General features: G+C 43.7%; 1 protein-coding gene across 3 annotated transcripts in view; it reads left to right on the forward strand.

Annotated features, from left to right (window-relative positions):
• The window catches only part of Adamtsl3 (ADAMTS like 3), a 376880-nt gene that overhangs the window by 237275 nt on the left and 118573 nt on the right, over positions 1–21032 (forward strand). For all 3 annotated transcript variants that reach the window (XM_029568979.1, XM_008844443.3, XM_029568977.1), the window contains exons 16-17: positions 13730–14016; positions 19517–19646. In XM_029568979.1, coding sequence (XP_029424839.1) covers positions 13730–14016; positions 19517–19646 — 417 coding nt within the window. The remainder of the gene's footprint in view (positions 1–13729; positions 14017–19516; positions 19647–21032) is intronic.

Consider the following 21032-nt stretch of genomic DNA (forward strand, 5'->3'; position numbering starts at 1 on the left):
AGGTGTCAGAACTTTAGTATGGTGTAGCTCATAACCTAAGTATAAATAAGGTGGAGCAGTCTGGACCTTATCTGGTGCCACCTGAAGACCCCGATGGCTAAGGCTGATTTTAAGGTCATGAAGACAGCCAAAAAGGGAGTCTTGCTGGGCTGCAGCCAAAAGAATATCATCCATGTAATGGAGAATATAGACAGAGGGCCATTTTTCTCGAAGTGGGTAAACAGCAAGTGCCACAAATTTTTGGCATAGTGTGGGACTATTGGCCATAACTTGAGGCAAAACCCTCCATTGGTAGCGAGGCATAGGGCCCCGGAAATTGGGTTGAGGGACACTAAAGGCAAAACGAGGCATATCTTCATGATGTAAGGGAATGGTAAAGAAATAATCTTTTAAATCAATGACAATTTTGAGATAGCCGGAAGGAATGGCTACAGGAGATGGAAGGCCCAGTTGAAGGGCCCCCATGGGAAACATAACCTTATTAATAGCTCTCAAATCTTGGAGAAGTCGCCACTTCCCTGACTTCTTTTTTATAACAAAAATGGGAGTATTCCATGGGGAATTTGTGGGCTCAATATGTCCAGCAGCAAGCTGTTCCCGCACTAACATCATTGCTACCTCAGTTTTTTCTTGAGTTAAAGGCCATTGATCAACCATACGGGGTCATCTGTTTTCCAAGAAATCTTATCCGCGTGGGGGGCGGGGATGTCAATGGCCATTAGGGAAAAGGTGGTGAGGGGCTAGCTCCCAATCCTGACCTGTCATGTCTTTGAGTAATGGGAATGGGTGATTTTCGACCCTGGGCATCCTTGCCGAGACATCTCCCTGGGAGGAATCCCTGATTAAGCATTTGTTTGGCAATAATTTCATTAGGACTACACATAATAACATATTTGTGTAAGAATATCACGTCCCCAGAGGTTAACAGGCAATCCCGGGATTACAAAGGGAGCTACAGTGCCAGAGTTGCCTTCCTCGTCAGTCCAGCTTAGTGTTTGGGACCTGACCTGAGGGTTGGAGGACTGACCAATTCCCTGTAAGTGGGTGTAGGAGGCTGTTAAGGGCCAGGCTGAAGGCCAGTCCTTTTTGGAGATTACTGTGGCATCAGCCCCAGAATCCAAGATTCCTAAGAAGGGCTTGCCATTTAGAAAAAGCTTAAGGGAGGGGCGATCATGGGAAATTTGTTGGACCCAATATGCATCAGAGGATCCAGGAGGGCCATCCTTTAAATCCTTTTTAAAGAAATTATTATTAACATGTTTAAGGGGGAGCAGAATGAGCTGTGCCAGGCAATCTCCAGTGGCAGTGGTCTGTATGCCAGCCTGGGCGGAGGCAAGTATTTTAAGCTCACCTGTAAAGTCACTATCTATAACCCCGGGGGCCACGTGAAGCCCCCTAAGTGTGGAGCTAGCTCTTCCCAATATTAAGCCAAACGTCTGGGAAGGCAAAGGGCCATGGACTCCTGTAGCTAGGATCTGAGGGCCTGTCTCAGGTGTTAGTACTGAGTAGGTGGAGGCACAAAGGTCCAATCCTGTGCTGCCTGCTGTGGCACGCCAGAGGTCTGAAACGGATTGGTGGACGTAGGATGGGGGTTGGGGGTTGCTGTAGGGGGAATCTGAGCAGCTGAGGGGGACAAACCGAATAGCCCCTGGGCCTGTCCTCTGAGTAGGGGCCTGGGGCCAGCCCCACTGGAAGTTTCCTGACTGTTTAGGGGGTAAAGGTTGTCCTTGTATATTTATTTTAGACTTGCATTCAGAGGCCCAGTGTTTGCCTCTGAAGCAGCGCGGGCACAAAGAGGAGGGAGGAGGGTGCTCAGAAGCAGGCGCGCGAGGAGCAGTACACTCTCTGAAAAAATGGCCAGGCTTGTTACAATTAAAACAAGTTTTTGGAGGCTGGCCAATACCTATGCCTCTGAGGGCAGCTCCTATAGTGATCCCCACAGCATGAGAGGCAGAATTAATACCAGCGCAGAGCTTAATGTAGTCCAAAAGGGAGCCGCGCTTGTGAGGGTGCAAAGCCTCTTGACAGGCAGGGTTGGCGTTTTCAAAGGCCAGATGTTTAATAAAAGGACTATCGGCCTCACCATCTCCAAAAAGCCTTTCGGCTGTTTCATTTAATCAGGCAATAAAGTCACTGTATGGTTCATCTGGTCCTTGCCTGATCTTTGTCAAAGAGGTAGTAGCAGATCCCTTAGGGGGCAGGTGCTTCCACGCTCCAAGGCCGGCCTGTTGGACCTGAGTTAATAAGCCAGGAGGAAAGCGGGCTTGGGCCTCATTAGTGTTATAAGGGCTGTCTCCCATAAGGACCAGGTTTTTGAAGATAATTTTTTCTCATTACGGCAGGCCAATTCCCTGCAATTTTCCATATACTCAGTTCTCCATTGAACATAGCCGCCGCCTGTGAGTGCGCCCTGCACCAGCCTATTCCACTCGTTTGTGGTAAGCCACTTATCAGTATAACTCTCCAAGAGTGTTAGAGTAAAGGGAGCAGTGGGGCCATAATTGGTGACCGTGGACTTTAACTTCTCTAGGTATTTTAAATTTAGACTTCTATATTTTTGGAGAGGATTATGACTGTCACCAACATCCCTATCATAACCATCACCCTCTGAGGCAGAGTCTCCATCCTCTTGGGGAGGCAGACAGGAGGAGTCTACACCTTCCTGGTCCTCCTTCCCTTCAGATTCTTGCCCCCTTTCCTGAGTTTTCCTCTGACTACGAGTGACAGGAAAGGCCAAGACAGGTTTAGTACGAGAGGTTTCTTTTTTAGCAGGGACCAACCTTTCCTGCAAGGGGAAAGTAAAGGAAGTGAGTTCTTTTGTAACTTCTTTTAACTCTCTCATTAAGTGGAGTTGCTCTTTTCCTTCTGCTAGTGTTCTGCGGAGGTTTGAAAGTTTAGTAAGGGCCTCCCTTTGGGTGTTTTGTAGCAGAAGATCATTGGGGAGAAGTTCCTCTGTTAAAGTGGGAGTGCATATAGCAGAGGAAATATGAAGGAGATAAAAATGGCGGGAGCTGGGCAAACAGGGCAGAAGCTCCTACCGGAGACTTGTCAGAATTATGGTATTTGGTTGTCTCATCTTTTAAGGTGGCCTCCTCCTCGGGTGTTAGTTGAAAATCTTTTAAGGAGGGGTAGTTCTGCTTAAAGGGGCTGTTTTTAAATCTGAAATTTCTGTCTCTTTTTTGCAGAGGTTACTTTGGGCAGTGACTAGTTTTTGGGGGTCGTCTGAGGTAGGGGCCTCCTGTGAGTCCCCATTGTCCTCGAGATCAATTATAATGGAGTGACACTTAGATGGAGGGCGGGAGTGTTCTTTAAGAACCTTTTTTCCTTCTTTTAAAAAGACTCTTTAAGTCAGGGGAGTGATTATAAACCTTGAGAATATCATTAATCAAATTCCAGTATGAAAAGGCAGAGACTGGGACCTTTTCAGGCCCAAAGGTATTATAGTAATCTTGGAGGCAGTTACTAACGCGCATCCAGCATTTTTCATCTATAGTTCCTTCTTGGGGGAACCAAGGGCAAAGTTCCCCAATATATTCAAGAAATCTTTTTAAATCTTTCTTTTTAACCCTACTTCCCCGTGTCTTGAGAGAATCTTTAAGACCTTTTATGAATAAATCTTCCTTACTAAACTTGTCCCATGATTAATTCCTACTGTATCGTCACCTTGAAGAAATCTCCCTCCGAATCTGTATCACAGCTGGGTAAGGCTGCGGTGATCCTTATGTGAGCCAGTGCTTAACCTTTCTCAGGTCGCGGTGGCTCAGTGCCGTCGGGTGGGTGGTGGGCCCACCCATACAATCAGCGATGTTCCAGGGGATCCTGGGGGCTTCGAGCCCCACGTTCTGGGCACCAGTTGCCCCGACCTGCAGGGCGGGAGACAGAGACTCGAACTCCCAGGGACCTGGAATGATGGGACAAGAGACACGAAGAATGACAGCAAGACAAAGAACTCTGATCAAGCTGCAAAAGTTTATTTTTCCATGGGGATTCTTATACGGGCTGAAGCGGGAAATTAGCTGGGGAAGGGGAAGGGAAGGTGTTGTCTCAACGGGTTAATGAATGTCCCTTAGGATGAGGGGAACTGGCACCATGAGTCTGGTTGCAGGATAAGGAAATTGGTGGTTGCTCAAGCTTACCTTGAGTCATCGGAAAGGTTGCTTATCTTAGGGGGCAGGGAGGACTGATCAGCAAGTTCTCTGGCGGCTGTTTGCCCTGGGGGGCAGGGAGGGCTGCCAGGCAACGTGGTCTCCCACAATTCCTGTTGTCAGACACTCTCATTTGTCAATGTCCTTTCTAAGCACAGTCAAGCCCAGTGGTGCACCCCAGGGGAGTGTGGATTAGTTCCCTCTGAGAAAGCACCACACCTTTAGTGATGTGGGCCAACAGCACTGGCACAATACACTTAAGACTCAGCAGATGGTTCTACACATAGAGGCCTGAATATGAACACGAATTGTGAGTGCTGCAGGTGAATGGCCCCAGATTAGTTCAATGAAGAGAGCAGAGTACTGGGTTCCTGACAGAGGCTTGGAGAGCTAGAGGAAGAGAGAGAAGTGGAAGAAGAGAATGACAGAGAGCAGTAAGGGAGAGAGTGAGGACAAGCCCCAGGCAAGCTCATTAGTACAGAAACAGAAATCAGGAAGGGCTCCAGGGGGGCAGCAGCTTAGGATTCAGATCTCAGAGAAGGCCAAGAGAAAACTCCTAGGGTTAGTAAATGAATGACTGATTACAAGGTCACTTTCAGTTCCTTGTAGAGTCATTCAAAAGGTGAAGAAGCAGATGTTGTAGAGATTTTTCTCCTTGCGTTTGTGTGTGAATGCACATGTGTGTAGCTAATTTTCATTTGATTATGGACAGTCTTAACATTAAAAAGATAGTAAGGATTTTACACAAGAAAGCGTTGCAAAGCTTCCCAACTGAACACAAAGAGCATTGAGCTAAATGCTTCCAGAACCTTCTCCTAGGTTCTAGGATCCTAAGAACTTGTAGAGAGAGATCCAAGGTTCTAGAAAGATAGTGTGAGAGTCCTCAGTCTAGACTGGGATAAGGGCACTTTTATTTTGTTCTCAGAACTCATCAGGTAACAGCCCCTAATCTCTTGGTTGGTAGGGTTGCTGTCTGTCCAGGGCTTCGAATTAGAAGCCCAGACTCACTGCTGTTGCTTTCTCATCCTTTTCTTATGTACAGTCACCCACTGTACCGACCTGACCGTAGCTTCTGAAGTCTCTCTTGTTTCTAGTTCCATCCTCACCACCACATTTGCCCAGAGCCTGAATTTACTCACCAGAATGACTAAGTGGTTTTCTATTTTGCTCCTCTAAGCTCCACCCACCTCTGCACACTGAGTAGCCCAGCAGAGCACAGATGGAATTCTCCCTTTGCAACATTAGAATATCCAAATGTCTTTGGATCCCTAGCCCATAAAGATTTGCACTTGTCCTCAAAGTGTTAAGACTGTATAGGGTGGTATCCTCCCTGGCCCCAGCCCATCTCTGGCCACTGCCTTGCTTCAGCTTGAATAGGATCCTCAGCTACTGGCCCACAGTAAGCTGCCACTGGCCCCCACGCTTTCCATCATCTTCCCTTTCCATCAGAAATGTACCCCATGTGACCCCTTACAATTTTTTTTATTAAGAGATTGTCAAACCTACATGACAGGACAGCACAGTAAACAACACATCCCTATGCATTCATCACATACCGTCAATACTGCCTATTCCCACCTGTACTGCCTTCTCCACTGGGTCTGCCCCACCAGGACTGCCCCACCAGGACTGCCTTCCCCACTGGGTCTACCCCACCAGGACTGCCCCACCAGGACTGCCTTTCCCAATGGGACTGCCCTACCTCATCAGTACTGCCCACCCGGCTGACTAAGCACAGATAGTATATCACATCAGGACACTTATGCACACCTCAGCTTGTCTCTCTACAAGGGAGGCAGGCTTTTGTTTAATGACAATTTAATGATGTGGTGCTCTGGTTATTTCTGTCAAACTCACGTGGGCTATTTTAAGATGTACTCAAGCTGGGCCTGGTGGCTCACATCTATAATCCCAGCACTCAAGAAGCTGAGACAAGAGGATTGCTGTGAGTTTGAGGCCAGTCTGGGCTACACAGTGAGCTCTAAGGCCAGTCTGAACTGCAGTGCAAGACCCTGTTTCAAGGCCCAAACAAACAAAAACTTGTGACCAATTCTGGGTCAAGCATACTGAGAGAGGGAACTCACCAACAGTTTTCCTTTGGAACAGTAATGCATTATTGTTTCTATGATGATATACTATTTATAACACAAGATTTGCCATTTTAAAGCATACAAGTCAGTGACACATGAATATTCACATTGCTGTTTGGTCCATTTTCAGAACTTTTTCATCATCCCCAGCATAAACTCTGTCCCTGTTAAACAACACAGTCCAACTCCTACCCCTCCTACTCTGGTAATTTCTGCTCTACTTTTTGTCTCTATGAATCCAGTCAGTAGCATTTTGGTGTTTTTGTTGTTGTTTGGGTTTTTGAGACAGGGCTTTTCTATGTAGCTCAGGCTGGCCTTGAACTCAGGATACTCTGCCTCAGGCCTCCCAAGTGCTGGGATTCCAGGTGTGTGCAGCCATGCCTGGCATCACCAGCATTTTTAGCAAGCATTCCAGGCTACTTTGAGCAGTAAGGTATATGAATACAAATTTGGGAACTACTAGGACAAATAGTCGTAAGGTCTGTTTAAAGCTCAGAAAATACTGTTCATATTAATGAATTAGAAAAGGACAGTGCAGGATAAGCTACCTTGGGTTCCATCCGTGTTCCTTCCAAGCACGCATTTCTGCCAGCCCCACCTGAGGGCAAAGCTGATGTGCTCTCTGCTCCTGAGGGGCTCTGCTTTCCTCACTTTGTGACCTCCTGAGCTGCAGGTACCTGTTCCTTGGCCTCTTCCTCACTCCTGCCAGCTTTCCCTCTCAGGTCTGTGCACTATCCTGAGGGGCTCTGCTTTCCTCACTTTGTGACCTCCTGAGCTCCTTGGCCTCTTCCTCACTCCTGCCAGCTTTCCCTCTCAGGTCTGTGCACTCCCCCTGCATAATTGTCATGAACTGGCAGTAGCTGGCCTGCTCCTGGCTGTCTGGTGTGAAGTTTACAGTTTCCTGACACTTCTGACTGTATTCATTCCCTTCATTTCCAAACAAAACCACAGCATATCTCGGCTTCCAGTCCATCCTTTTATTGCCACTGACTTTTGTGGTCTAGGATGCTGCTTGTTGACAGTGAATGAGAGGATGAGCCCAGCTTTATTTCAGATCCCCCAAGGAAAGCCTGCCAAGCCAGCCTGGAGAAGATAAATACTGTGGTTTGCCACTGGCCCAAGCTCTAGAATTTACATAGGGAGGGGTGTTCAAAAGGCTTTTGTTTTAATTAGGAAAATAAAAAATTAGAGCTTATAAAGTGAAGCCAAGGGAACTGCAGGTTTGACCTTCCTGGCGTTCAGCTATGGAATGTGCCGACAGTTGATATGGCATGTCTTTGTTTTAAGTTCCTCCCTGGAGCCTTCCTCACTTCTAAGGGATTCTCAGCATCTCAGTGGCTGTGCTCCCTAGCTCCCATTTTTCATATATGAAAACTAAAATAGGACAGACTGAGACAGTGGACATTTTCCTCACTGCTTTGGCCTCTCCATGTGTGGAAATTGTGTTTGCTAAAACTATATTGGGCTGTATTTCAGGACTCTGTTTTTACTAACCGAGGGCTTCCTTTTTGTCCGATCATGTTCCAAGTGTGCTGCAGGGATTATCAGTCATGTAATTCTTACAAGTGTGCTGTGGAGGTATGATTATTATCTTCATTCAGATGCCATATAAGCCAAGACATAGAAGGAACCGAGGGCTGGCCCAGTAACTCAGAAGTATTCAACAGTGGACACAGATACTGTGTACTGGTTGGGCAGCTCTGGTCCACACATGCAAACTTCAAAATAATCCACTCTGAGAGTTTATGAGCACTAACATGCCACCACTGGTTGAAAATTCTACTTCTGACCTCCTCTAGTCAAAATGCAGGCACACTGAAAACAGTACATAGAATTACCTTCAGGCTTTGTGCATAAGACATCTATGAAACAAACGAATTTTGTATTTAGACCTTGCTCCTGTCCTCAGGATATTTCATTATGTGTATCCAAATATTCTGAAATTAAAAAAAAAACTCCAGACTATGAAGAACTTTTGGTGCCACACATTTTGGGTAAGGGACCTTCGGACTATATTGGAGAGAGCGTTAGCTTCCTGGCAGGTGATATGAAATGAATTCAAGTCTTACTCATCCTAAGTGATTGCATTGTGCTATAGGGCTATAGTGTGCTGTGATGATGTCATGGTATCGTGAGATGGACAACAGGATGTCATTAGGGTCAGGGATGGCTTCTTGGGAGAGATGATTCTGTGAATTGTGATCTGAAGTCCGAAATCTGTCAGAGGCACTGCATGGTAGACAGTTTGACAGTGGATGTGTGCAGGGAGGTTGGTTCATGTTTGCTGGCAGTTGGTGATCTGAGTGTGGAAAGGCCCATAGGACTGAGGGTCAGAAATGGTCTGCCATTGATAGAAGCTTGGGCTTAATCTTGGAGGCAGCAGTAGTGGAAGGCTATTAACTAGGGAAATATCCTAATCACCATTGTGCGACACTGGAAAGATCTCTTTGATCATCTATAGTTTGCTTCTAATTATTCTCTGTGATAAACCAAACCACATCAAAGCTCAAGTAACATGCCTCTGGTTATCTCATTAGGATATCCTTGCTGAGGTGAAATTTCTGGTCCCAAAGATAGACTCATTAAAGGACTTTAATTTCCACTCTCCCATTTGTTTGAGAAAATCTGTGTCAACTTTCCTCACCTGCATCAGCTCTGAAGCCTGGTTTCTCTTCTACGCCTTAACATTGAGAAATTATCTTTTTAAGAAGTATTCTTTCCTGTTTATCATTTTTTGTGTTGAACTTTGGCTCATGGGGGGGATTTATATTGATACGTGACATAAAAATCAGTCTAATTTAATTTCTTTCCAAAGAATTAACTGATTGCCTGTGCACTGTCAAATAACCCAAACTGCCCACTTTGATGTTAAAATGGTTTACTGAGTAAACTAAATATTTCACTGCTAATTCCATATTACTTGAATTATTTTATCTTTTTAATATTATTTTCTGTCAAGTTGTGCAATTACTCTGTAATTGCTTTCTTTTTAAAATTTTTTTGGCTGTTGTCCATAAAATTTAAGAGTGGTATTGTATATTTCTGTCCTCCAACCCCAATTACCCAGTTCTGAATTAACTAAGGGAGAACGGCCATCTCTGTCATTTTTGAGTCTTGCAACTCAGGGTAGAGGGTGGATTTTCAATTTGTTCTGATTTCTGGGATCAGAATCTACTCAGTATTTCAAAAACTTTAAGATTACATTTTACTTTTATTTGTGCGTGCAGGAGGCAGGTGTACATTTGGCACAGCGCGTGTGTGATCAGAGATCAGTTGTCTCCTTCCACCATGTGGGTCCTGAGGATTGAACTCGGGTGGCCTCAGGCTTTGCAGCAAGCACCTTTACCTGCTAAGCCATCTCAGCAGCCCTCTTCCCAGCAATCCATAGTTTAATCATATCAGACCAGTGTATTTCTCATGAAGTTTTCATTTACAAGCTCACAGAGCTCAGGAAATTTTCCTACATTTTCTAAGCCTCTGTTTTTCTCATCTATAAAATTAAGGAGATAATATAACAATTATATTAAATAATATATGCAATGTAGCTATTGTAGGGGCTGGCAACTAACACTGTATTAGCTAAATTCTGGGGAACCTAGAAATTTTATGATCTATATCTATGTTCCCTATTTCTATATAGCTACAACCACCGATAATTGTAGATTATTTTATTGAATTCTTTAATAAAAATTCCAAAGGGGGACTGGAGAGATGGCTCAGCACTTAAGAACACTGAGTGCTCTTGCAGAGGACCCAGGTTCAGTTCCCAGCACCCACATGGTGGCTGACAACCCATAACTCCAGTTCCAGGGAGTTCGACCCATTCTACTGACCTCCACGGACATTGCACGGCACAGGTGCACTTACATACATGCAGAGAATACACTCATACACATAAAATTTTTAAAAAGGGTTAAAAATTCCAATTAAGTTTATTTTCATAGCTATCAAATTGTCTTCAAAGCATGGTGCCTTTTTACTTTATCTTTGTTCCTTTGTGGGAGAACTGTGTTCTGTTTTGCTACTTTTTTTGAGATAAAGTGTCAATGGGCAGCCTAAACCTCTGAGGCCTTGGCTGGTCTCAAACTCACTATTCTTTTATCCCTGCCTCTCAAATGTGTGGATTAGAGGTGTGTGCCACCGTGGCCAACCTCTGTTCATTCTTCTCCTGATATTTACATCTGCCTCTTTGCCCTGCTGTTTTACTCCACCACACTTGCCTCTTCTCTCCTTGTTGGCAGTTGTCCTTTAAAAAGGATATTTAAATGTTTTCCCACATAGTTTAATTAGGTATTTTCCCATGTAGTTAAATTAGAGCACATCTCTAGAATAGATCTAGGTATTGCTTTGTTTCAGTAATTTTGGTAAGCAGTAAAGACTTCTGAAATATTATTTTTTAGTGTTTTTGAGATAGGGTCTCCCTGTAATACCAGCAAGCCTGGAACTCACTATGTAGACCAGGCTGGCCTCAGTCTCACAGAGATTTGCATGCTTCTGCGTCCCAGGTGCTGGGAATAAAGGCATGCACCACTATACCTGGGCTTTAAATTATTTTTACCATTTATTTATTATGTGTTTGCATGTGTATGTGTGTACATATATATGTGTATGTGTATGTACATGTGCATATACACGTGTGCCACAGCATGAGTATGGAAGTCAGAAGACAACTTGCAGGATTCTGTTACATCCTTCTGCCATGTAAGTCCCAGGGATGGAACTTGGGTCATCAGTCTTGGTGAAGGTGGCTTTACTGACTAAGCTATCTTGCTGGACCAATAAGAACTGTTAGAGCATAGATCCAGATCTTTCTTGGGTACCTGAACGTTTTCTTCTATTATTAAATTTCTATTTCCTCATCAGCTTTTGGCTGGGAGATCATCCTTAATTTCTAGAGGGCATCAGCATACTGTGGCATGTGACCTCTTCCACCTTTGGGCCAGCATCGGGAGTTGACTGATTCTCAGGCTTTAAGAGAAGCTCTCTTGCCTCTTGTCCTGCCATACCTCTGACTTCAACCAGAGAAATGACACTGGGTCCACTAGGATAACACAGGATTATCTCAAGTTTATAACCTTACTCACCCTAGTTAAGTCTCTTTTGCTGCAGACTGTAGCAGTTGGTCACATATTCCAGGGAGTACAGCATGGGAATGTGTGAGAGGCACTCTTCTGTCTACAGCTCTGGGCTTCCATGTTAGGACTTTTTCATTACCTTTTCCTGGAAGATGGTGCATCTTTCCAAGATGAATGTTGGAGGCATCTTTCCTCATTTTATTTCTGAACACCTTTTCTGTTTCATATTGCTATCTCGTTCTCTTCAGTAGGGGATTGTTTAGGGTCCCTACCACTTTGTCCCTAAAAATAGCGCATTGAAGAATCAATTCTATGGGGGCATATAAATAGATAAGAAACAAATCTTATCCATTTAAGGTGCACCATCAGTGAGTTTTCAGAGATGGTGATGTTGGCAGTGAGGCAGGAGGCAGAGACAGCAGCTGCCTTCAGAGACAGCTGTGCAGGAAACACTTAGGTTCCTGACTTCAATGGCAGAAAGTAATTTCAGGATAAGGAGTATGAAACAGAGCTGGAGCCTATTGAGAAGAGATTTTGACTCAGATTTAAGCACTGGGGTTAACAGAATGAGAGGTGCTGAAGGACAGAGTGAAATGCACCCAAGTGTGGGTGTGGGCTTCTCAAAGGAGAATCCCCAAGTGTCTTTGTACAGAGGATTTTGGAAGCTTTTGGAATGACAGTGCTCAAAGGTTTTCTAATTTTAGAATATTAATATTTGGAAATGTATCTTGGATATCTCAGAGGCAACTTCTCAAACTACTAGAAAATTGTTCATTGTTCTATGAACTTGGACTGAATTCACATGTTTATAAAATGATGCACATCATATTTCTCTTATTATAGTATGGACTCAAATATCATGGTTTGGAGAGAAGTATTGCAGTAAATAAACCTCTTGACCATTACGAAATCCAGACTTTCCCAAACTTACTCTGTTGCTGAACTATTTTTCACCTGTTTATTTTCCTTTTTATATTTTTTATTAATTTGTGTGGGGGGTGTGTCACAACACGTGTGGGGAGCAGAGGACAACTTTCAGGAGTCAGTTCCCACTTTCAACCTTGTTTAAGGCATGTTCTCTTTGTTTCTGCCACTACACTGTGTACTCCAGCCCAGGAACTTCTGTACTATTCTTCTGTCTCCTCCTCCCACCTTGCCATTGGAGTACTGGGATTACAGATGCCCACTAATGCATCCAGCTTTTACACAGGTTTGGGGATACCCTTGTCTATCAATGTATTAATATCTTTTAAATATTATATTTATCATTTTTATTTTTCATGTATGAGTGTAATGCATGCATGTGTCTAAGTACACTCATGTCATGCAGTGCCTATGAAGGTCAAAAGAGGGTGTCAGATACCCTGGAACAGGGGTGATGGACAGTTGTTAGCTGCCATGTGTGTGCTAGGAAGTGAATCTGGGTCCTCTGCAAGAGCAGCCTCTGCTCTTAACTGCTTAGCCATCTCTCCAGCCCCAATTTAGCAATATCTTGTGATACAAAGTCTTGCTTCAGAGTATCTGATGCATGTGTATCCTGACAGAATCTGTTTGATTTTTAATGAGTGCATACAAGGGTCAAAAACATTTTCTGAAGAGGATCAGAAAGTAAATATTTTAGACTTCCCAAGATGAGTAGTCTTTGCTATAAATACCCAGATCTGTCAAGTTAGCAGAAAGACAGCTATACATGATAGGTGGATAAACAAGTGTTCCCATGTCCTAGGAAAGGTCTCCAATAAAGACACTACAAGTGTAATTGCATTTGATTTCCATATACCACAAAATTTTATCTTCTTTTTTCACTAAAAGTGTCAAAATATAAAATCATTCTTAGCTGATGGGATGTACAAGAACAGGCAGGCTAGTTTTGGCTTGAGAGCCAAAATTTTATGATCTTTTTGACTTAAAGAATGAATGTTTCATTCTAAGGCTGGCTTGTACAGTACATTTATGTTTTCAAGAACATTGAAAAGTTGTGGTTTTAAATACTAAATTTCAAAGAATATCACAGCTTCATCTTCCTTGCAAAAAGCATTCACATTATCCTACAATTTAGCTCTTATATATCAGGACAGTTCAAATACTATTCCTCCTGTTACAAAGGGTAAGCTCACAAAAAAGTGGTTGAAAAAACAGGTAAAAATAGCTGTCTTATAAATGAAATGATGTAATTATTCCTAAATGATGGTTTACTTATGACTATTTCTTAAAAATATTTACCCTGGTTTTAGCACAGAACTTAAAATTTTTATATGGATGTGAAAGTAGTATGTCTTGAATAAATAATTCTTTCTGTTGTTTATAAGATGTCAAAATACGCTAACTCTGGGCAGTCATCAAAACCACAGAGTTCTTCTCATGGCCCGTACACAAGGACCCCTGTGACCTCCTCTCCCGGTGCCCTGGTGTTCCTCAGGTTCGTTCCGGAACCCTGGTCAGCCTGCAGCACCACGTGTGGGCCTGGCGTTCAGGTGCGTGAGGTGAAGTGCCGGGTGCTCCTCACCTTCACACAGACGGAAACTGAGCTCCCTGAGGAGGAATGTGAAGGCCCCAAGCTACCCACTGAGCAACCATGCCTCCTTGAAGCCTGTGACCAGACCTCTGCGTCCCGAGAGCTGGGTGTCCCTCTCCATGAGGACAGCAAGATGACTTACGACTGGGAGTACGCTGGCTTTACTCCCTGCACAGCAACATGTTTGGGAGGTATTTGAACCCCGCTAAGGGTTAGAGTATGTGGTCTATTGCTAATGGTTTGAGAAATGACCACATTACATGAGCCAAATATGCAAATTATCAAAAGTCTAAAACAGGTGAATTCATTCAATTACAAAACAATGCTTTTTATTTCTTTTATGTTTGGGAGTTATAGAGTGACTTAAGTGTCTTTGGCCCAAGAGTCTGCTTCACTGAGCAGGGAAGGGGCTCACTGGTTACCACCGAATAAGTTGGAAAATGCAGAATAGGTATGTTGTGTAGAAATCAGTGTTACAGAATGAGACAGCCTGGGATTGCCATGACTGGTGCAGCTGTTGGCATGAAGTCCTTAGAACATGTTTCTGTTCATTCCTGTACACTGAGCCAGCAACCAGTGCAGAGCATACCCATCCCCATGATTGGTCCGTGTGTGGATAGGTGACGTGCAGAGCCAGGCTAGGCTTGAGAGGTATATATTGTATATAACCATGTGACTTCCTTAAGGGGAAGAGTGGGCCTTGGAATTATTTCAGCATTGTAGGATAAAAAGGAGGAGAAGGGAAAGGAGCAGAAGTCCAAAGAGCCACTTTCTAGCCCACTGCTTAAAGTAGAAAGATAGAAACAACAAGCAAGGGGTGCTGGGGACATAACTCAGCCAGGAAAGAGCTGGCTACACAAGCATGAGGACCTGAGTTCAATCCCCAGCACCAGGTAGAAAACCAGACATGGTATGTGGGTAGTGGAGACAAATGGACCAAGGCTCATGGGCCAACAGGTCTAGCCTAGCCAGTGAGCTGTAGGCCAATGAGAGGCTCTGCCTCAGAAAACAAGGTGGACAGCTCCTGAGGAACAACATCCAAGGCTGAGCCCTGGCTCCACAAGCATTCACACCCATGCATGCGCGCGCGAGTGCACACACACACACACACACGCACACACACAGACACACACACACACAGACACACACACACACATCCCAATACCACCACAACCCAGAACAACAACAAAAATCCCACTAATTAAAATAAATAACCAGCAGGAAAGTTAAATCTCTGTAAATTTTACTAACAATGAAAGAGCCCTTGTGCCCCCAACTGAACCAGGACTCCGCTGTCCTATGACACTTGACTGCCATCCAACCAGTTGCTGTTCAGGGAACTCATTGTCAGAACTTTCTGGTGTCAGTCCCAGTGGAAAGTGGGAAAATAGAAGGAGCTACTTTCTCTGAGCTGTTGGCTCATGGACATGCTCCCCTCCTCATAGGGGTCTTGAGCTGGTGACCCAGAATGTGTGAACGAGTCATGGAACTCAAGGCCAACCATTGTGCCTAACCTCACTTTAGGGACTGAATTCATAATCCTTGCCATCAGTGGTCCTGACTGTTTTTCTGTTTCTGTCTGATATGACCTCTAAACCCACCTATCCTTGACCCCTGTTGTCTAACACTGCCATGTTAGCCCTGGCCCCAACTAAAGTGGCAGGGGCTTTACACCAGGATGCAGCAAATCTACCACCTTGCATGTGGAATTTCCCTTGTGGAATTTAGGAAAAAAAAACCCTAGGTGATCCAGGAGCAGCAGGGCATGCCTATAAACCCTGAAGTCAGGAGGTAGGGGCAGGAGAATCAGGAATTCAAGATCATCCTTGGTTACATTGTGAGTTTGAGCCCAGCCTGAGACTCCTACTTTCCTGCCTCCAGGTCTCTCTCCCTCTCATCCTTGCTGCTTCCTAGTTCCTCGAAGTCCATCCCATCTGCTTGGGAATTTAGCCTTTTTAGTTGACTTGAACCTGAAACATGTGCCATGTCTGTTCCCTCCAAAGCACATGGTCTTGGTAGCACCCAAAGCTGCCCTGCATCTGCCCCAAACTTAACTCCTCTCCAAGTTCAGGACCCTGGGTACCACTTTCTTCATGTCTCAGAAATGTTAACAGTGGCATGCCTTTGACAATATAGAAAGTGGCTCTTTCTCTTGATGAGTCCTACAAGCTGTGGAAGAGAATAAAAATTGAATTGGCTCACTCTGGACTCATTTTAACACCCTCCCTGTGGAGATGTGTTCCAGGCATGGTACATTACCCATCACTGTTTTGTTTTCTTCAAATCATGACAGGCCTGGGGCTATAGCTTTTTTCCAGTTATTCTGGAAATAACTGGTCACTTCCTATCAAGCTCCAGTGATGTTTATGATGCCCTTCATAATTCCAAATGGCTTTCAACAACCCTTAATCTTCACCAGCTGTCTTGTCCATTGGTTCCTGAAAAGAGCTCACCTGTGGACAAAAACTTTGCATGTTTGTTTAAGTGTGACACTGTTCTTTGGACTTCTCTGGGTTTGTAACACATTATGCTTTTTGTCTTTCCATTACCTGAAAGATTATAGTAGTCTGTACTCTATTATGCCAGCTAATCTTTTCAGTCTTATCCCAGGCGCGTGCGCGCATGTGTGTGTGTGCGCGCGCACACACACACACACACACACACACACACACTATTTTATTTATTATTATTTTTTATTTTATCCATATGAGTGTATTGACTGCATGTATGTAAATGCACCTGTATCATGCAGTGCCTGTGTATATCAGAAGAGGTCATCGGATTCACCTGGAACTGGAGTTTCAGACAGTTGTTAGCCACCATATATATGGGTACTGGGAATCAAACCCAGGTCCTCTGCAAGAGCAATCAGTGTTCTTAAATGCTGAGTCAATACAGATGTCAGCCATGTACCACCACATGTATGATGGTGGTCCTATAACATGATGTCACATAGAGATGTTGCTCCTGTCTTGTTTCTGTGAATTCATTGTATGTTTGCACAGTGACATGTTGCCTAATACATTTCTCTGGGGGTTTCTTTGCTGTTGACCTCTCTTTCTTTCTCTGCCCCCCCCGTGTGTGTGTGTGTGTGTGTGTGTGTGTGTGTGTGTGTGTCTCAGAGATGACACTACAAAGTCAAATGTGGAGGATGTAGTTTCATGGAACAAGAGGAATGCATTAGAAAAATTACACTGGAATTTTAACAGTTCATTTGTGTTCTAAGTACATAAATCTAATGGTAGAAATTTTGTTATGAATAAGATTAACTTATTTTATGAATTTGACCTTTCTAAGATAATTATTTGATCAAACCTGAAGAGAGAAGTGACAGAAGTTGCATTGCTGGGCTAGCATGTGGACTAGGAGATATTTCATGGTCATCTTTGGAAAACACATTCTATGCTAATAAATCTTCCAAATCATCTCGTAAATTTTAAGTTTTTGCTACAGACAAAAATTATGTCCTGCATGTTGTAAGATTTCATCCAAATGATTTGAAGTGGTGCTCTGAGACCTCCCATTCAATCTCCATAAAACATTCCAAAATAGCCTGAATATACTCTCTAAAGAATTTTTGTTTCAAATTGAATTATACTTGAAATATGACTGCAGTTCTCTTAGAATTTTTTTAAAAAAAGAATTAAACTTATTAGGAAGTGGCATCCATTCTCCTAGGAGATCACAAAAGAGGTTTTGATATTTTGAGATAAAAGTCAGAATTATCAGGCTCTATCCATGTCTTCTTGTACTGACTGGGGTTACCCAGTGTTTGTTTAAAACATTCAAGAAAGATGCATGTAGACTAAGCCCGCATCCTGCCATGGTGGTGAGCATATCATTACAAACAAAGACAGCAGGAGAACATTTATTAGGAAGAATTGAGCATGAAAAAATGTCTGTCTATAAGAATCTTGGCCTATGCTGCATCCTGTGAAATGCTGTAAAATGGTTGAATTGAAACACGGCATTTGGAAAAAGGGCCACAAACTTGTAACATAACGGAATGTGCATTTGACATGAAACTGAATGCATTTGACTATTTCAAATAGCAGTTGGTCACTGTTACTGTTTTCATTTGCTATTTTTCAGCAAAAGTTTGAGTTATGGTTCATTCAATTCCAAACTCTCAATCATTCTTTTCTGTCTCAACAGACAAAGAATGCTGTTTGAGGGCACGGGCGTGGGTCACACAGGCTTGTCTGTCTGCCTCTAAGGAACAGCATGCCCCTGAACCCTCACATTGCAAAAAGGGGCTACTGCTGCTTTTGGAGGCCACATTTAATTCTAGAATCCCCAGAGTGCAAGAGAGAGACCATGGACTCAGGAGGCAGGGAAGTTAATCTTCAAGGGCTTTTAACTTATGTTTCCACTTTTATTTTTCCATTTTCTTTCCTTTCTTTTTATATTTTATTTATTATTTTTATTTTATGTGTATGCGTGTATTGCCTGCATGTAGGTAAGTGCACCTGTGTCCTGCAGTGCTCGAGGAGGACAGAAGAGACTGTCAGATCCCCTGGAACTGGAGTTACAGAGAGTTGTTAGCTGCCATGTGGGTGCTGGGATTTTACCCGGGTCTTCTGCAAGAACAGCCAGTGTTCTTAACGGCTGAGCCATCTCTCCAGCCCCTATTTTTCCATTTTCATGTGTGCATGTGTGTGCATGTTTGCCAGTGTCTCTACTCACTTGTGTTTAAGTGTGAGTGCATGGGTGCAAGTACATGAGGAGGCTCTAGGCTGCTGTTAGGAATCATCCTCGCTTGCTTTTCCACCTTAGCCACTGAGGTAGGGTCTCTTAATCAAATACTGAGCTTGTCGATATGATCTTGCTAGCCAGCTTGCTCTGAGATTCCTTTGTATTTGCCTTCTGGGGCTGGCATTACAAGCTGACCCCCATGCCCACCTGGCATTACAGAGGTTCAGGATACCTGAACTCTGGTTCTCACACTTGTGCAGCAAGCTTTTAAACCACTGAGCACCCCCCAGTCCTAATCTTCAGTTTTTAATCTCCACTTTTTCAGTCTTAATTTCTAAGTTTCAATTTCCTAATAATTAAACTCATAATTTGTAGATAAGGATACCATTTGTTTGATCTCACAAGTTGCTGTAGACTCAAATGATACCGTTGGAGGCCCTTCACACATTTGTACAACAGGAGGCACTGCTTTGATTTTCACTAATAACAGGCATTGCCAAAGTAGGAACAGTGCAGAGGAACTCGAAGTATAATTGGAAAATTTTAAAGGTACAATTAGATGTAGCACATCCACTGTGATCTAGAGAAAATGCTGTTCTTTAGCAGAGGATATAAAGTTTCCTCTTAGGAAAACTGTTGCATATTGTGATAAGGAATACCTTAGTGATTCATTGCAGGGGCACACCTAACTGAATACTTTAGGAGATGGCAAAGTTTGAGAGTGGACCAGGAGTTGGGCTTCTCTTAAATGTGCCAAGATAAGTAGGTTTGGGGAAGACGGAGCAGAGGGACTGAGTTTAGAGGTGAATGAAGGAATATTAAGAGCTGGGAAACTTGGGGTTTTTTCATTGATGTCCCTTGAATTAGAGCCCCACAGGCTGATAATACAGACAAAAGAACAGTGAGCTAATGATGCAAAGACCCAAGATCCTGTTTTCTTCCTTCAAATAGTAAGTTGATCTGTGTATATACCATTTCTCCCTTTCTACCCTCCAGGCCATCGAGAAGCCATAGCAGTGTGCATACACATAGACACCCAGCAGACAGTCAATGATAGCCTGTGTGACATGACTCACCGTCCTCCAGCAATGAGCCAGGCCTGTAACACTGAGCCCTGCCCACCCAGGTATGTGCTGTCTTCTGTTCTTGGGATAGATATACTATCTGGAGAGTAGCACCATCCCACACAGAGGTGTGTGTGTGTGTGTGTGTGTGTGTGTGTGTGTCTTAAGCCTGACATTTGTTTCCATCAAGTATCAGTGGATATAAGGAGGCCTGCTGTTATAAATGACCAATAGGTATGTGGTCTTCCTCCTCCCAGTTCCTTCAAGGGCACTTCTGTCTCTCATACTCCAGCTGAAAGCACAGGGTCTGAGGTAGAGTTAGCACTAACCTATAGTAAGTGCCTCATCGATATTTGTTGATGATTAAGTGATCAACTTACACAGATAAGCAATTACCTTTCCCTTGAATTTGCCTTGAGTCTTAGATCGTAGAGTTTGAAATGTCATAATCCTTTATAACAGGTGAGGGTGAATTCTTTTTGGTCTCCTTGGTTTGAAAGGTTGACCTTGTTAATCTGCTCTCTTGACCAGGTCCATGTAAGATTCTAGGGGAATTTGCATGAGAGGGGTAGTTTTCCCTGTAGCCGTCTGTCCCTGGCTGTTGTTGCATGGCCTACAGATGATTATAACTCACCATCATTGGTTTGTCACATAAGGCCTTTCCTAGTCTAGTGCCCAGTCATTTTTATCCTTTAACTTTATTGTGTTGGCCACTGTTCTGCAATAAAAATTAGTTGCCGAAAAATTTAGAGCCCATTCCATCACCTCCCTCTATCTTTGCTTGACTCTTCCCCAGCCTCATAGTAATTACACAATCTATCTCGTAGCTGCCTTCACTTGCTAAAGGCAGAGTTTACTCTGTCTAGGACTTTAAGTGATGGAGAAAGGTTATTGTGTCCTCTCCCGTACTGAAAAGGCATAAGTGTATTTTAGACTTATTTAGGAAATAAGTTGTGCTTCTGGAATTCTCTTGATGCTTCTAATTTTGAATCTGTCAAATCTGTTGGCTGTGATGTGGACTCTCCTGCCTTCATAGCAGAAGGGAGGGGAGCAAGAAGGTTAGGCTACTCTGGATGTCAGACCCTCTGAGGGTCTGGCACCCTGGATATGGGCACCCTTTCCTCATGAGTCTTGTCCTCTAACCTGCACAGTCTCAAATACACCTCATGCTTGAAACCACACCTGCAATGAGATGGCACAGTGGTTTGTGTCCACCCCTGTTCTTCTGACTTTGTTGGTGGCTTACAGAAATACTGGGTACTCCTCAGCTTCTCTTAGAGCCTCAGAGGGGATAATGCAGTCGAGCCTGTGGCCTCATGCTGCTAGGCAGGATGAGGCCCAGAAACAGCATGGGGAAATCTCTTCCAATTACCTCACACTCTCACCAGAGTTTATTGCACCCCAGGGTAACCCACAATAGAATACTGCTTGCAGAATAGGGAACATGA

This window comes from Nannospalax galili, unplaced genomic scaffold, assembly GCF_000622305.1.
Source record: "Nannospalax galili isolate Female #2095 unplaced genomic scaffold, S.galili_v1.0 scaffold902, whole genome shotgun sequence".
Lineage (NCBI taxonomy): Eukaryota > Metazoa > Chordata > Mammalia > Rodentia > Spalacidae > Nannospalax > Nannospalax galili.